Here is a 16,401-nt window from a genome sequence, read left to right as displayed (position 1 = left end):
AACTAACATGAAGAAAAAGGATTTGCTATGGGCCAAATGAGATGGTTCAAGCAGATGTGCTTAAACATTATATCCCTTGTTCAACAGAGAAAGCTGCTTCGGGGGGGGGGGTCTATTAGAACAAGCAATTTGCATCAGGAGTGAGTGCCAAACTCATCACTCCAAGTCATCCCCCTCCTTGGTGGCTTTTCCTTTGAGAAGTACAAAATGCAAGGCAATAAGCAAACCACCCTTATCTAAATTCTGAGTATTTATTATATTATGATAGCTTGAATCTTCAGTTCATTGTCTGTCATTGTACAACAGATGTCAGCTGTGTACACACCATACATTTAAAGGACATTTAAAACTCACAGATCCCTCCAAAGAAAGGAACTACAATGCCTAACAAACTACAGTTCCTGGGATTCTTTGGGGAAATTCATGTGCTTTAAATGTATGGTGTGTATGCAGCCAGTAGAAAAAGTCTGTGATTCTTAGGTCCAGTGGACTTGACCCTGATTACCACTGACTTAACATTTGTATAGAAAAGAGCCAAGTCAGCACATCTCATGTATGTTATCATTACAATTTTTTTAAAAAAAGGTCGAGACAAACGTGAAAAGAGGAAAAACATTTGGGAAAGTTTTCAAACATTGAGAGCTATCTGGCATAAATATTCAACTGGTCTTCTGTATAAAATCAGTGACACTTCATCATCACGTTGCATCATATCATTTGTCACTGCTTTACCTTATGGGTCCCTTGGCTACAAGAATAAACTTTCACTGAATCTAGTTACTTTTTATGTACACACTATGGGTATCGAAACAAACAAAAATAAAAGAATACAACAAAAATTAAGTAACTCATTACACTTAAACAATAAGGGCTGGACACGTATATCTATATTACTCAGTAAGGCCTACTGTGCATCAAGACTGAAGGCTGTAATAAGTAATATAGTTTGGCTGGCAGTATTTAATAATAAAAAAGACAAAACAAAAAATAGCAATACCCAAACGCATTAGATTTGAAACTCCACCATCATTGAAGTTGAAGTGTTCCTTGGAAAGCAGTTTGGAAGGCAGGCTATTGCTGCAATTAAGGCAGTTAAGAATGCTATCTAGCGAAGAGTTTTATTGATACTACACCTATTTCTTGTTGGACTCTTCTGGGGATGCCAGAGATGGTTTTCCTCCTTCTCAATTTCCGTCTCCGCTGTAGTACGGATTGTGAGTGAACAAGAGAGCAGCGTATACTAGCCTCTCTGTCAAAACCAACTCCTGCAACCCATAAATAGGTCTCATTAGCTTTTGGAAATAGTAAACAAATTGTTATGACTGGAAGACAGTGGAGGTCATGTGAGCACTTTGGATTGTGCCTGCAAATAAATATAAGGCAGACCTTGTACAACTCTCATGGAAAAAAATCACCGTGTACCACAGCGTTGCTTCTATGATCCCTGTTCCCTCTGAGCAGCCTGCGTTGCCAAAAGTTACAAAAGGTAGGAAAGGGGAATGAAAGGGATGCAGGGAAAGTTAGGCACTCTCATTAGCAAGGAACATTTACTGTAATGGTTTGTCCATTTATTATGGCACTGACATCTATGAAATGAACAGTAGCATTCAAGATGATGATCAGAAATTGGGCAGCTGTACTTTTTTATTTTAATGCTTACATTGCAATGAAATTGTGGGGAAGCCAAGGGGCAGTTGCAAAAACCTGAGTCCAGCCTATCTTATTATACTGCATGTTTCAGAATAACGATGGCTCAAGAGCAGGATGCAACTAAGTTTTCCCTATATCAGTCCTTAGAGAACATTGTTGATGCTGAGACATATCTAAATGTTCACACTGATTTCATGGTTCAGTAATTGTAAATTAGACTGGTAATGAGTAATCACCACCAGTGTTTAATTGAGCTGAATTCCTAAACTAATGCTGATACTGTCATTACAGAGCAGCCACATCACTTACGTGTCATTACATCACATATCTGTTTTTACCTTGTAAGGTTGTCCTGTCTGACTTCCTGTTCGCTGTATAGATTCCTACATGTCCCTTTCTCCCAACACCTTTACGTTGTCAACACGTGAAGAACAGGGTGAATGTTTCCAGATGCATGACATTGTCGTTGCAAAGGGCATTTGCAAAGTGTGAACTAAAAGTAAGATTCTAAAAAGGAGCAGTCTTCTTCTTATGACAAGCTTTCTTCATCATCACTTCTAATGCAAATGATATCTAGTATATATTGCTCCATGGTACATAGTATTTCCCTAATTAATCTGGGAAGAGATTATCAACAAATAAGAACAGTGTCCTCCACCTAGAAGCTAGGTAAGTCAGACTATTTGTCCCTCCAACCCAATACTATCCGCTCTGACTGGCAGGGAGCTTTCCTGTTACCTGCTTCTTAACTGGACACAGATAACATGCTAAAAAACCGAAAAAAAGCATTACTGGAGGAGATTCAAATTATTTTTTAAAAAAGGTGTTATAAGTCTAAATAATTTGTTTTTCACTTATTATTGGAGACTAAATTTTAGAAACAAATCTGAAAACCCTGTCAGCTATTCATCTGGCTAAAAATGCATTTACAAATTAAACATTGTGTTTCCATTTAGTAATAATAAACCATCCGATGTTACAGTAGATTTCCTTTCATCAAAGAGTTATAACTTGGCAAGGATCCCTTCTGAACAAATGTGTCGGGGCAGTAGCTAAACATGAAGGTTCTCATGGTGTAATTTGAAAGGCAACAATATGAACTAAAAGTAGAGAGGAAGGGAATAAAACCAAAAATCTTGATTCAAAAACCTGTACTTTCAGTGCTGTATAATTATATCAACCATAATTATACACAGACATACACATACAGAGTACATTACATACAAATGTAAAACACCAAAAAGTAACTTTCTTGTAAAAGTTCTTCTTGAAATCTACTACAGGAGACCCCAGACAAAAATCCTATATTCCAACAATCACCAACACCACTGCAATAAGTGAACAGAAATCTTTAATATTGAACAAAAGCACTACGACACCCTACTGCCTTTCATTATTTTAGAACAAGTGTTAATGCATTGGGAGGGGGGAGAAGAAAAATAATGGTTCTGAACTTTCAAGATGTTCCGGCAATTCTGTTATTTGGAAACTTTTAGTGATATCTACAACAGCTGAACAGAATAATGTCTAATAGCTTGGACACTGGAAACATATTTTATTACAAGTTTTTAAAGTGTCATTGTAAACCTATTTTTATCACAGAAAATAGCCACAGCATTTCTTGGAGCTTTCAAAAGTGAAATTTGTGCCCTAATCCTAAACACATTGGCCAGCATCCAAATAGCAGCAAAACTATCTCAAGGTGGCTTTAGACTTATTAATCTCAAATAATAACCTAATCACTATGCCATGTGGCAAACTGATTTGAAATGGTGGAGGGGCAGGGGGCAATGTTAGCTAAATTTCAAGAGCAGTTTGTTATATGACGCTGGGATCAGCTATTCAGATAAAAGTGTCAAAAATTCAACTAGGCAAGACCAAAATCCAACCAAAAGTGAGATGGCATGGTAGTGGTTGTGTGTAATTCCTTTTTGCAAGCCATTTCTCCATTCAGAATCAGCCCCTCAAAACTACTTCCCCATCTAGTAAGAAATAAAATACAGAGTACAATCGTACCTTGGAATCCGAACGCCTTGCAAGTCGAATGTTTTGGCTCCTGAACACTGCAAACCCGGAAGTGACTGTTCCGGTTTGCGAACTATTTTTGGAATTGTCCAATGGGGCTTCCCGCAGCCAATCAGAAGCTGCGCTTTGGTTTCCGAATGTTTTGGAAGTGGAATGGACTTCTGGAATGGATTCCATTCGACTTCCAAGGTAGGACTGTACCCTTCTGTTCCGCCCCCTTTTGTAATGTCTGATTTGGTCCTGAGCTGCTTTATCCTTATACTGTCCTTTATTTTTGTCTATTCCACATGGCAGAAAAAAATGAATGTCTTAAATGAGCCTAGTATCCAAATAATGGGGGGGGGGGGGGCTTGGCTGGGGCAGGGAGCAAAATCTGCCCATCCTTGAAGCAGTGTATAAATTTGCAGCATGACTTTAACCACATTTCTGCTTGATGGTGATATGTGTAATTAAAAAAAAATCCACAAAGAATGCTCCAAGAGAATGGCAGCTAAGAATATTCACATCCACCACCTGCTATCACCATGACATCAGATGAAGTGTTTTCCCTGGCCTGCGTGGTTTGATTTCAAACCATGCAGGCAAAGGAAATTGGATTTGCAGCAACCACTGGTCTGCAAACCCCACTTCCTTTGCCAGCACGGTTTGATTTCAAACTGCTGTGGCAATGGGATCCTTTCCTTTTATGCATCCTTTGCATGTGCAATTTGAAATAAAACCGTATGGGCAAAGGAACCATTTCCCTGTAGGGTTTGCTGTCAATGAGGCATGCTGTCAGTACCGATCACCTGATTGGTGCTGATAGCAAGTATTGTTTGAGACAGGATAAAATCAGGAGTGCACTTTAAGGCTCCCAATTGTTTCTGTGCAGCTACGCCGTTACTTGTCTCACACTTTACATCACATATGATGTTAGGTGTGTGACAGCTGACTGTAGTTTGGGCAGAACGTCCACACACACATATTTGATCCCCCTTTCCTACAGAAATTTCAAAACACAATTCAGATAAATGGATACCCCGCCGCCTGATAATTCCACAAGCCCAATGTAATAAATTATATCACAATAGAGCACAAGTATATTTTGTTTTGGTTATTCAACTTGCCTTATTAGCAAGGATAAATGTGCATATATTACTTGGAAGGGTAATATAATTAACTCTCCTAAGCACTTCTGCTTTTGATAGACAAGCTTTTTAGGGGAAAACTGCACGGATATTTCTATTTAGTGTAATGCTCTCACCATGGAATGAGATAATGAACCAACAAGAGAACTAGCGAGTTCAGACATAGTGCTTAGTAACCCATGGTTTTGCCATTTTGAGAAAAAAACAGTATGAGTCTCAGACTTCTTAGCTGCTCCTCCCTCTTCCTTATTTGGAAAGAATCAGAAGCTTCTGCTTTAGAACTAACCACAGTTCCCTGATATAGCAAAACTTAGAGGACAGTGGTTTATTTTAACTACAGTTAGTTAAAACCAACTATGGTTAGCCAAAAGCATCCTTCCTGGTTTGTAAACTAACTGCCATTCTTGGAGGTTGGATATAATGGAGAACCAAGGTTGTTTCTCAAATGAAAGCAGAAGTTTTCAATTTTCTTGCATATGAAAGAAAGGGGAGAGGAAGCATGTTAGCCCAAGGCTCTTCTCATAACAGGAATGTTAGACAGAAAAAATATCTCAGGGCTTTCAGAGACAGTTCTTCTGTAGGCAACCATGGCATCTTACTTCAGATATAACAGCACCAGTGTTGATGGATACTCATGAGATTACCAATATAGCTTGTTTGGGCTGCAATCCTATGCACACGTACCTGGAAGAAAGCCCCATTAAACAAAGTAGAACTGACTTTTGAGTAGACATGCATAGGATTTGACAGTTGAAGCTATAAAGCTTTGTTACGTTCTTGCCTTGGAAACCTTACATTTGCTGATCATAAACTCCTGTGTTTAGAGATATGCTCACCGTAATAAAATTAATGACTTGAACCACCTTTTTGTCAACATAAAAAGAAGTACAAGAGATCTGTACCAGTGACATTGATGGGGATAATGCAAGAGGAAATCACTTGGGCATCTTGTTTCATTTTCTCCTCTGGAGTTGGGAGAGGTAGTGCTTTGCTCCAATTGGTTTGCTTATCCAGTGTAGAAGGGATATTATGTATTGGATTTTTCGGCCTCTGCCCTAACATGACATCTGTATCTTCTTCCTCCGGAGGGTGGGACTGTAAATGAATACAATCAAAATCAGTATCTACTCTTTTTATGAGATAAAGTTACTTTTAAAAAATATCAGAAAAAATAGATTTGGAAGTAGGTTTCAGGAAAGCAGTAATGAAGAGCGCGTTGCATTTTCAACACAGGAAGTCAAACTACCTCACATACTGGAAACATTTAGGAGCTGTAGTTTAAAATGAATTTTCAGAAGATGGAAACAGCTTCCAGTCAATGCTTAGCTTCCGCAAAGATGTATCCTGCTACATATGATCCATATGTACATGCCAATTGAGCAACTTTTTAGTAAGTTTTAAGTCCCATTATTGTATTTAGTTTGATAAACATTTCTAGAATAAACATATCAAATCAGTTCCATGTAGACTTTCTGTCTATCAGTGTATAACTGATACAACAACCCTGGCTAATCTTGAATAAAATTACTTGAAGGCAAGTTACACTGGTTTTAATGGAATTCAGCTTTATCCAAAGTATTGTTTGTACAGAAATTCAGTGGAACTTATTCCCAATCAGATGGGTTTAGAATTGCAGTTTAAGAGCCTGATCCTATCCTTAACTTCAAAGTAAGTCTCACGAATATTAATGAAACTGACTTCTAAGGAAACATGGGTAGGATCAGGACATATGTTTTATATCACACAATAGCAACTGTATACTAAAAGAAAAATTAAAAAGCAAAAGTTGAGCCACCACCTTCAAGTCTTAAGAATAACATTCAGAAGATCATGCAAAGTAATTCAGAATGTGCTACCCAAGCTACAAGGCACAAAAGATAAATAGGCACAAAGAGAGATTAGTTAACCAACTCCAAGAATAACTTTTTGAAAAGAAAGCAGGACTGTCATGCTTTGTAGTTTTACCAAGTGAGAGTAAAAGATCAGAAGCAGTTTGTTGAAATCTATGCTTATTGAGAAAACAGCAATTACTTCAGCAACAGGGCAGAAATACTACCTTCAGAGCCTTATAAAGTTCTCACTCTTCCATTTAACTGGTTACTGTTATTTGTACACAGCCCTGGAGGAATTTACTTCGAAGCATTTTCTGTTCTGTTCTAAACATTTTCACCTCTTGTTTCCATTTGTTTCCATTTCCTACTTTGCTAACATGGATTTTCTGTCCTTGGCTCTCATTTACTCTGAAAAACTTTTAATTCTTTTAGCTGTGAGTTAAAGGGCCAAAATTTGCTTTTATCTAGAGTGCTTAATATTGTACTATTTTCTAACGGATAATCACCTTCAAATAACTATAGTTCTCTTCATAAATAAATATCTTAACAAGGCTGAAGGCCCCGAATAGGCTCGCAGGCATTCCTAACTTCCTACATGTACACTGAAGACCACACTTCACATCTATTTATATAAAATACAAGCAAGTCACTTGCTTACCTTGTTGAATCATCTGCAAAATAACCCACAAAAAAATAATAACAAAAGGAACCAGTCTTCCCCCAAAATATTTTTGTCCATCCCTGGGTTAGGAAAACATTGCAGCTTTCTTTATCTGTTCTGCTTTTGTGCTGTTCCCAGCAGACATGAATAGCTCATATAAACTACTAGCACAAAAGACTTTGTTTCCTAGGTAACCTCTGAAAAAAGTTGATGCGTGCAAAAAAAAAAAAAAAGGCGGTTGGGTGGGGGGAGAGACCCACATAGCCTGTACTTTGTTGCTGATTCCTTCCCCTGCATAACAATAGCTTTCTGGACAAAGAAAGTGAAGTGACCTGACCACAGACTCCCTGACTGTCTGCCAATGCTACTCTTTAGCAAACAATAGCAATGATAACAGTCTATAGAACAAATTCATGCTTTGCTCTGCTATGGTTTGGATGTCTTCTTGTGGTTATCCAAAATCTCTGTCTAATTCTTTTCAGCACCCTACAAAAAACCCATCAGAGACAAGTTTGGTTGGGGCCTTTAAAACTAATTAGTGAAGGGAAACCCTCTTGTGAGCTGGTAAAACCTATTAAACTTACACCAAGGGGTGGGGGTGGGGGAGAAAAGTTGGTGTTCCTTGTTGATAAGAGCATAACATAAAGACAACAAAGTTAGTCAGCCAAAAAAAGCAAGCGAGAGAAAGGATTAGGGATGGAAAGGGACAGAATGAGTGAGAGGCTGTTATGTTAGTCTTTTTTCTGATACCTTTCGACTCCATGGGGTCATGTGGCAACACTCGGTGGGGGAGGGCGAGCGGGTGCTGTAAAACTATAAACATGAAATGTGGGGGAAAGTGGTTAAAAAAATTAAAAACACATAGCTGAGAATGTTTCTGTGGTGTGGGCCAAACTCTTATCAAGGCCAGACAGTATTGAATTTAAAATGTATCATCACTGCAAGCTGTTGTCATTCAGCAAAATTTTACTCATAACGTGTTGTCGGAATTTGCTCCCTGGTTTTCCATCTGCTTAACTTCTACACATGGTGGTTGGTTAGGGAGGGAAGTTAAGTGGCAGTAATCACGTGTGCAGATTATTATTATTTTTGCCACACCAGCCTTTTGATAGCTAATAATGCAGCCCTTGAAGCAACATATGAGGCTCTACCCATTGGCCACAAGGCCCTTTGGTGTTTTCTTGTGGTTTTATGACACACCAACATAGAACTTTAAAGATTTCCCCCCTCTCAAAAGTACTTCTCAAAGCTTTGAAATATGTGTGGGGAGTCTTAAGATTTTTTGTTTCCCCCCATCATCTGTGTTGTTTATTTATGGATTTTATTCAGGTTGGATTTTATTCTGTTGAAACAGAAACATTTCAAAAACGGCAAAAGAAATTTGTACACTTTTGGTGGTAGAAATGTAAAAAGCTTTAAATGCATAACCTTAGGGCTAGCTGGGGAGTCTCAGAAAACTAGTGATGCCACAAATGCTGCTACTCACCTGACTTAGAATACAAATTTTAATGCCACGTCATAAAATGCACCCAGATTAAAACAGAGTGAAGTGCTTCTCTAGCTCAGATCTTAAGCTGAGGTGCTGTACCCTTCCGGATACCATGAACGGCAGCATTGCCAGCACCTAGGAGTGTGGCACTCCCAGGATACTCTCCTTAGTATGGATGTCAGACACCCTGGACATGAATTATTCCAGAACACTTGCACCTGAGATACTGTAATCATGATTAGCAGGTATCCTAGGTGCCTAGCAGTGAGACCTCATAGTCGCTACCAGTCAGGCAACTGGGATGGGAAGGGGCAGCTGCATGGGAGAAAGGAGTTTGTGGAGGATTGTGAAGGCTCATAGGCAACTGAGGAGGGAGTTTGACTCCTAATGATGCCAAGACTATGTATGGCAGGGTCCAACCTTCACAACTGAATGTGGAATTAAACATTTCTGAGCACAATTCAAAATGTTGGTGTTGACCTTTAAGCCCTAAACAGTCTTGGCCCAGTATACCTGAAGGAGTGACTTCACCCCATTGTTCAGCACGGACACTGAGGTCCTCCTCCGAGGGTCTTCTGGTGATTCCCTCACTGCAGGAAGTGACGTTACAGAGAACCAGGCAGAAGGCCTTCTTGGTAGTGTCACCCTCCCTGTGGAATGCCCTCCCTTCAGATATCAAGGAGATAAAGAACTACATAACTTTTAGAAGACATCTGAAGGCAACTGGGAAGTTTTTAATGTTTGGTGTTTTACTATGTTTTATATATGCTGTAAGCCGCCCAGAGTGGCTAGGGAAACCCAGCCAGATGGGGAGGGGAAAATTATTATTATTATTATTATTATTATTATTATTATTAATCAAATTAAGTTTCTAATTTGGGGAAGCTGGGGGAAATACCTCAGCTCTATCTAAATCTGAGGGGAGTTCACTTACCGCTATGGAAAACAGGTTTCTGAATATGAATTGCTTTCAGCTCAAGAGGTTGTCAGAAAGGTTTATGACAACAAAGTCTACGTAGATCCAGATCTACAGGATGGGATACATTATGTTTTGCCTAACAAAACACTTCTCCAGTAGGCTTCTCCTGTTTACAAGATGTAGGCTAGCTTTCAATTTTTTAACTACCTGCCTATTCAGATGATAACAGTATGATAACATAAGAAAGGGGGAAAATCTAAATAATCTGCTGGGGAAATTGGTTTCCACTTCCATCAATTCTGAGACTCACATTTAGCATTTGATGGACTGATGAGATTTGGAGTCTGGTTGATAGTGTCCCTACAAATAATGAGTATTTGAACTTCCAGAGCCATTTTTCCAGAGTATTTACTGATGTACTGACATTGCCAGTCACACAAAATGTATCTACAGCCTGGTCAAGGAGCCTCTGGATAATCTGATGTATATTAAAGTAATTTATTTGACAATCTGGACTTGTTCAGGAACCTGTTGTTGCCAAAAAAAATCTAAAAATAATATGCCTCCTTATCAGTGTTTATGGGAATATTTTCATTTATTATTAGTTTCTATCAAGAAACATTTTTTAAGTCCATGTTGCCATTGGATGGCCTATTGAACAGAACATTTCTACTCAGTTAAGCTTCAGTTTATTAAACCATCTGATGTGGCAAACTGCAGCTTGTGGAAGCCCTGCAGACCATGGCTAGAAACCATTGTTTCCAATTTTGGTCCCCAAATTTGGTTTGCAAAGCTTGTGGAAACCATGGGTTGCTAGTTTCCTGTGTATACAGAGCTCCTTTGCAGCCATTTCCCCTTTCCCTTTGTGTGACCAGCATTCAGCATGTAACCATGGACTACCAATTAAGCCAGGGCATAAGGGCAACTTTAAAACATGACTTCATATCCTGACTTGTTTTGAAGTCAACCCTGTAACAGGAAACTGTGGCTATGTGCTGAATTGCGGCTTGTTCAACAACTACAAATGCGTTGAATGCTGCTCGTGTACATCCTAAACCAAGATTTTTGGCTTACAGTTGCATGCAAGCATAATAATAATAATAAATAATAATAATGTAATTTATTACCTGTACCCTGCCCACCTGACTAGGTTGCCCTAGCCGCTCTGGGTGACTTCCAGAAGAAAAGAACACAAGATATATCAACATGCCCTATGTGTGAAAAAGGAGTACAGTCGTACCTTGGATCTCCAACACCTTGTGACTCAAATGTTTTGGCTCCCGAACTCCGCAAACCCAGAAGTGAGTGTTCCGGTTTGCAAATGTTCTTGGGAAGCCCAACATCCGCCACGGCTTCCAATTGACTGCAGGAAACTCCTGCAGTCAATCGGAAGCCGCGCCTTGGTTGTCGAACGTTTTTGGAAGTCGAATGGACTTCGAGAACAGATTCCGTTCGACAACCAAGGTACGACTGTATATTGATTTTTCAATTAAAGTAACAGAACAGCACATTTTCAACATTTAGCCCAGAAGATCATCTGTGTACTTTGGCATAGTTTGTTAGTGTCTGTCTGTGTGTTTGTGCGCACATGTGCATATATAGATGCAATGTTATGTACATTTACTGGGATCTGCTCATGCAGAATTAGTGTAAATGAAACGGCACACTTTGAAAATGTGCAATAAAGTAAGAGGCAGGATATGACTTGCCCCCATAGGTGGATAGGGGAGTGTGACTGGTTCGCCCACACTGGGCACCAAGTCAAGTGGGCGCCACAATGATGAACAACGGAAGGTGAGAGGCGGGCAGGGGGTGGGGGAGAGCTCAGCACCGTGCCCTCCATTTTAATGGGCTAATATGGCTCCTCAGTTCTGAGCTCTTAGAGCTGTACCTTTCTACATGAGTAATATGAATGCTAAGCATTGCTCTCCCAGTGGAGTGACTGCATATCGGCTGGACATAGGCCTGTTTTTAATTTTACAGCTTACACTAAGACCAAGGCAAAGAATACTGTGAACATTTTAAAAATGCCTGGGATGGTTAAAGAAACATAATGAGTTGGACTGGGAAAATTAGATGATAATAAACATGATTAGTTATTGTAACCACCTGATAATTAGTCTTGACTTTTAAGGGATATCTCTGTGCCTTCAGTAGCAGTATGATAAGAGGTTTAGCAGATGCTGTTTCTCCTGCCACTGTCTGGCAAATCTCTCTCAGCCACATGATGATTAAAGGCAAAGATGTTCTGTGTGGATTAGAAGCTGGCAGCCCTTGCCACAATAACCAATAGTATTAGGGGGAAGAGGAATAACTTACTTTTAGCAAGGGATGGTTCTTTGTCTCTTTGTTCTTCTGGGTGTAGGTCACAGGGAGGGAGGGAAATGGGGGAGCCACCACAGAGATTTGGCCCAGGACTTTTTGTTCCCTGTTATCACTCCAGTTTCGTTGCTCTGTTTAGCAAAAACAGGAAATAAGAAAATTGTTCAGACTGATGTGTATTTTAAAATCTGCCATGAAAAGCCTAAACTTTGGTCAAGATGCAGTTCATGGGAAGTGTGCACATTGCTATGATATCGAGGATATTCATAGGAGGAAGCAAGCTTTGTTACTGGACCAGTTCTCACGTGATGAGGATCGCCATCCTTAAAAGCACTAATAAGAGAAGTCCTTATTTGGCAAAAATGGGCAGTGCAACATGCATATCGTTGTACACATCCTCACACACCCTTCTCTATCCTACATTTAGGCAAGGAAGAGGCAGTCTCAAAGTTCAGTCTCTTTAGCAAACCATAGCAATGATAACTGGTGACACCCCCATTTATACTCTTTTGACTTAGCTCCGACAGTGTACATGTGTGGTGCTGGGAAATAAATAAATAATTTATTTCATACCTGGAAATGGCGGGAGAGAGCAGCAGAGTCCTCATGGCTCGTGCGGAGATCCTCTTCAGAGCCCAAAGAGGATATCAGTGTGGGTGGAGGAAGCCTCAAAGAGACCGGAGGCACAGCAGGGCTTTGTTTATGCTGCTGAGCCTCCCCACCTAACAGCTGATGTGCAGGTAGCGCAGCAGTAGCAGCTGCTTTCCTGCACCACCTCTAGCCTCCTACCAGCCCCTAGTTGTGGAGATTTTTGGATACAGCATTTTTGGTATGGATTGAAGAGACAGCAGCAGAGAGGGCATTTATATTAGAGGGTGCTCCCCATTTAATGCGATTTCACTTATGTGTGTGGGACCTTGGAATGTAACCCCATGTAAGTGGGGAATCACCTGTATTCCAGGAGAAATCACTCAAGGAAGGGTGAAAAGCAGGGCTAGTGAGAGGTATGGCTGGGGAGTAGATACGACTTTCAAAGTCCAGAGTCAGACAGAGAGACCTTGCCATAAGGTGGAAGAGTAAACACCCAGCAGGAACTGAGAAGCCTGTTTTCAAGCTCAGCCTCTAAGCTGCTACACTATACCAGCTCTCAACATACAATGAAAAAAAGTATTAGCAGTTTTTTGAAAGATGGCAAACTGAAGTGATATTTCGCTACTCCTGCACATCTCCTCCTCCTACTTGTACTGGACTTCAAGAAAGAACTAATTTGCACCCCGGTAGAATATTTAAAACACATACACAGGCAGATGAAGACAATTTTTCTTAGTTTTTGAATATAAATTCTGCAACCACCAAGTCACTTGCTAAGAACAAAGTGCAGGTGAATTAAGGCAAATGGCTCCAAATGATGGATGTGGTAGTTTAGTGGATATCAAATAATTTAAGCAGGAAGTTGTCAAGAACAAATTAACTACTTAGTCTCTCTTGAGTATTATTCAACTAAGATATACCCAGAGTAGATTGAATGAAATAAATCAAGTTAGTTACCATATTGGTTCAAATATTAGCTACCCCTGAATATAGGCCACACCCCTAAAATGAGATAGCTTAAATCACAATGATAGGCTACATACAAGTTTTATACAAGTCAGATTTGGGTGTGGAAAGTGCAGCCTATATTCAGACCTATATAGTAAGTCCTTTGATTTTAATAGGCCTATTCACCCATTATGATCATTCTGCTGTTTCACTCTTTCCTCAACCTGTTGTCTCTTGGCCACAAGGTGGCAGAAGAAGATTAAATTTAGCCAAAGCAGTTGTGATGTAGACACACAAATGTGTGTATTCTAATTTTAACACTACTATGATTGCATTTTCCCTTTATTTTATTTTTTATATTTCTATGCTGCTTTTTATTCAAATAAATCCCAAAGCAGCTTACAAACAAAAGATAAAAATAACATAATGGAACATTATGAATACAGCATAAATTGTATAGAATACTTAACAAATCACCAGTAAAACAACCACAAATTAAACAATTACCATCTATGCAACACTATTTAACAAAACAACAAAAAAATACGCTAAACATCAGTTACACCAAAAATCATATTATAGGATTCACAAAGTACCACAGCAGCCATATCTATAAAACAATATTAACTGAAACAAAATTGCAACAAAACAAACATAGCAACAAAACAAACAAACAGACAAACAAACAAACAAACAAACAAACAAACAACCCCCTTGTATACCTGCTCTCCCCACCACCATGACTCATAAACTTTCATTCTATTCAATGCATCAAAATACATCTGCAGATAATGCTCCTGGCAGCAATTCCCTTCTGAAGGATTCTTGCGAAGGTGGTGGTCAGCACAAAGACTCTCCCCTCACATCCTTTCTGCCACTATGACATTTCCATTTTCATAACAGAAAAATGGAATACCAGAATAAGACTAGGCTGCAATTTGGAGGTTAGGTGATTCTCTGACGTGTGTTCAACTATGATTAAAAATATCATTAGTTAACATAGCTACATGATCTGTGTGGGAACGATAAAATACTTGTGAAATCAGATTAGACTATTACAACCTGTTTCCAGTTTTCTTAGGGAAAACGCCTTAAAAGTATTACACAGATCAAAGCTGATGGAAGACTAATAGGTGCTTGATTTATCTAACAAACTTCAAGACACTTTTGTGTATGTGTGTTTAAATTTTTCCATGCCTTTATAGTAAAACATTGATCTACACAATTGCTTCTTCAGGTACTTCACTGCTAGCAAGATCATGCTCAGCATTTTCTGGTGCAAGACAGGGCTTGTCCCTTGTGAGGCAAAAAGTACCTGGAGGGTGAATTTTTGTGGGAAAACAGCAGGAGACAAAAGGGTTACACCCCTCCCCCAACATACATGGAATAATAGAATTGTAGAGCTGCAAGGGACCCCAAGCAAGGCAGGAATCTCAACATGTGGTTCCCCCATCCAATTTAAAACCAGACCAGACCCTGCTTATTTTTGCAAATGTGCTAGCTGGTGTCTCACTTCAATTTACAGCTTCCACAGCATTTTGTAAAAAAATAAAATAAAGAATTCCAGAGACAAACGCAGTCATGTGTACTTTTGACTTCTGTCAGAATTATGACTCAGCAAGCAAAAGAGAGTTAATCAAAGGGAAGAAGAGTCAGTTAAGGTAAGAGCTTAAAGTACATGCTGTTCCTGGAGATAGGATGGAGTCTAGTGAAATAATTGTTGGAGTGGAATTGCTTATACTTGCCTAACAGAGCTGTCATTCCAAAACCTGCTCTGGGGTTTCCTCCACCCCTCTGGAGCAGATTTTGGGGGGTATGTGGGAAGTGCACGGGGGCGGGGAGAAGGGAGGGGAAGTTGCGTTGCACAAATAGAAGTGATTCTGCTTGGACAATGACTTTGTTGGACACCACCTTATATCTTCCGTGAGCTACTGGAATGCAAAGCTGTTTCGTTGACTACACAGAAATTATTTACCTTTCCTCAAGGCTCGCAGGTTCTGCTTTGCATGGCGATGCAGCTCCGCTACACAAGCTGGTCGGGTGGAAGGAAGGAAAATGTTTCTTTGCTGATGCCAAGGGGCGCGATAGTAGACACTCAGTTTACTCTCTGCATCCAGGTTTGAGACAGCTGCAGAACCAAAGAGAAAAGGACATTTAACTCACACACATAATGGAGCAGTCAAGTCTTTTCAAATGCATCAAATCTGCTCAGAAATCAATGCAACTATAAAAAAATGCATTATAATTTAAAACAGGGAAGGTGATTTCTGGTCGTAATTCAAATCCATAAGTTTAAGAAATGCCAGGGTTCATGAATCCACCAGATTTTAGAAACATTTTGAAGAGTACCCACTGCCTGTATGTATGAATGAAAAAACAAATGAATGAGGAGATGGATGTGAATAAACTCACTGAAACATTTTGAGAACAGCATGAATATAATGGATACAAAATTAGACACAAAATAGCTTTACCCTCAGATATATTGGCTTATTTTTATTTATCTAGGTCAGTCAGAAGAATAATGAATTCTGACATTTATCAATAATCTTTAAAATTTTAGAAAGCCACAAGAAAATATAAGGCCATTATTATATTAGCTGATCAATCATCAGATTTCATTCTCATTCCCATGATACACTAATAAAAGATGACAGTAATCATCACTGGTTTGCAAACCAAGTGAGTTTCTGACATTTACCAGTAAATCTCTGAGTAAATTTACATACATTATTGGTATAGGACATTTATGAAGACAAACGGGGGTAAATGACAAAAATAAGTTTTGTGACATGGGAAGTCTCTGACATTTACTGGTATAACTTGAGTCCACTAAG

At 39.3% G+C, this 16,401-nt stretch overlaps 1 protein-coding gene across 6 annotated transcripts in view; it reads right to left on the bottom strand.

Moving 5' to 3' along the window:
- Positions 1 to 16,401, bottom strand: part of NHS (NHS actin remodeling regulator) — a 237,171-nt gene that overhangs the window by 9,775 nt on the left and 210,995 nt on the right. For 4 of the 6 annotated variants that reach the window (XM_083612237.1, XM_083612238.1, XM_083612241.1 and 1 more), the window contains 5 exons: positions 15,540 to 15,692; positions 12,023 to 12,156; positions 8,046 to 8,108; positions 5,705 to 5,897; positions 1,134 to 1,265 (listed from right to left, as the gene is read on the bottom strand). In XM_083612237.1, the coding sequence (XP_083468363.1) occupies positions 1,134 to 1,265; positions 5,705 to 5,897; positions 8,046 to 8,108; positions 12,023 to 12,156; positions 15,540 to 15,692 (675 nt within the window). The other 2 variants (XM_083612239.1, XM_083612242.1) reach the window with 2 other exon arrangements.

This window comes from Podarcis filfolensis (assembly GCF_964270895.1).
Source record: "Podarcis filfolensis genome assembly, chromosome: 4".
Classification (NCBI taxonomy): Eukaryota; Metazoa; Chordata; class Lepidosauria; order Squamata; family Lacertidae; genus Podarcis; species Podarcis filfolensis.
The sequence above is the reverse complement of the archived record's forward strand: the minus strand, read 5'-3'. Positions and strand labels throughout refer to the sequence as shown.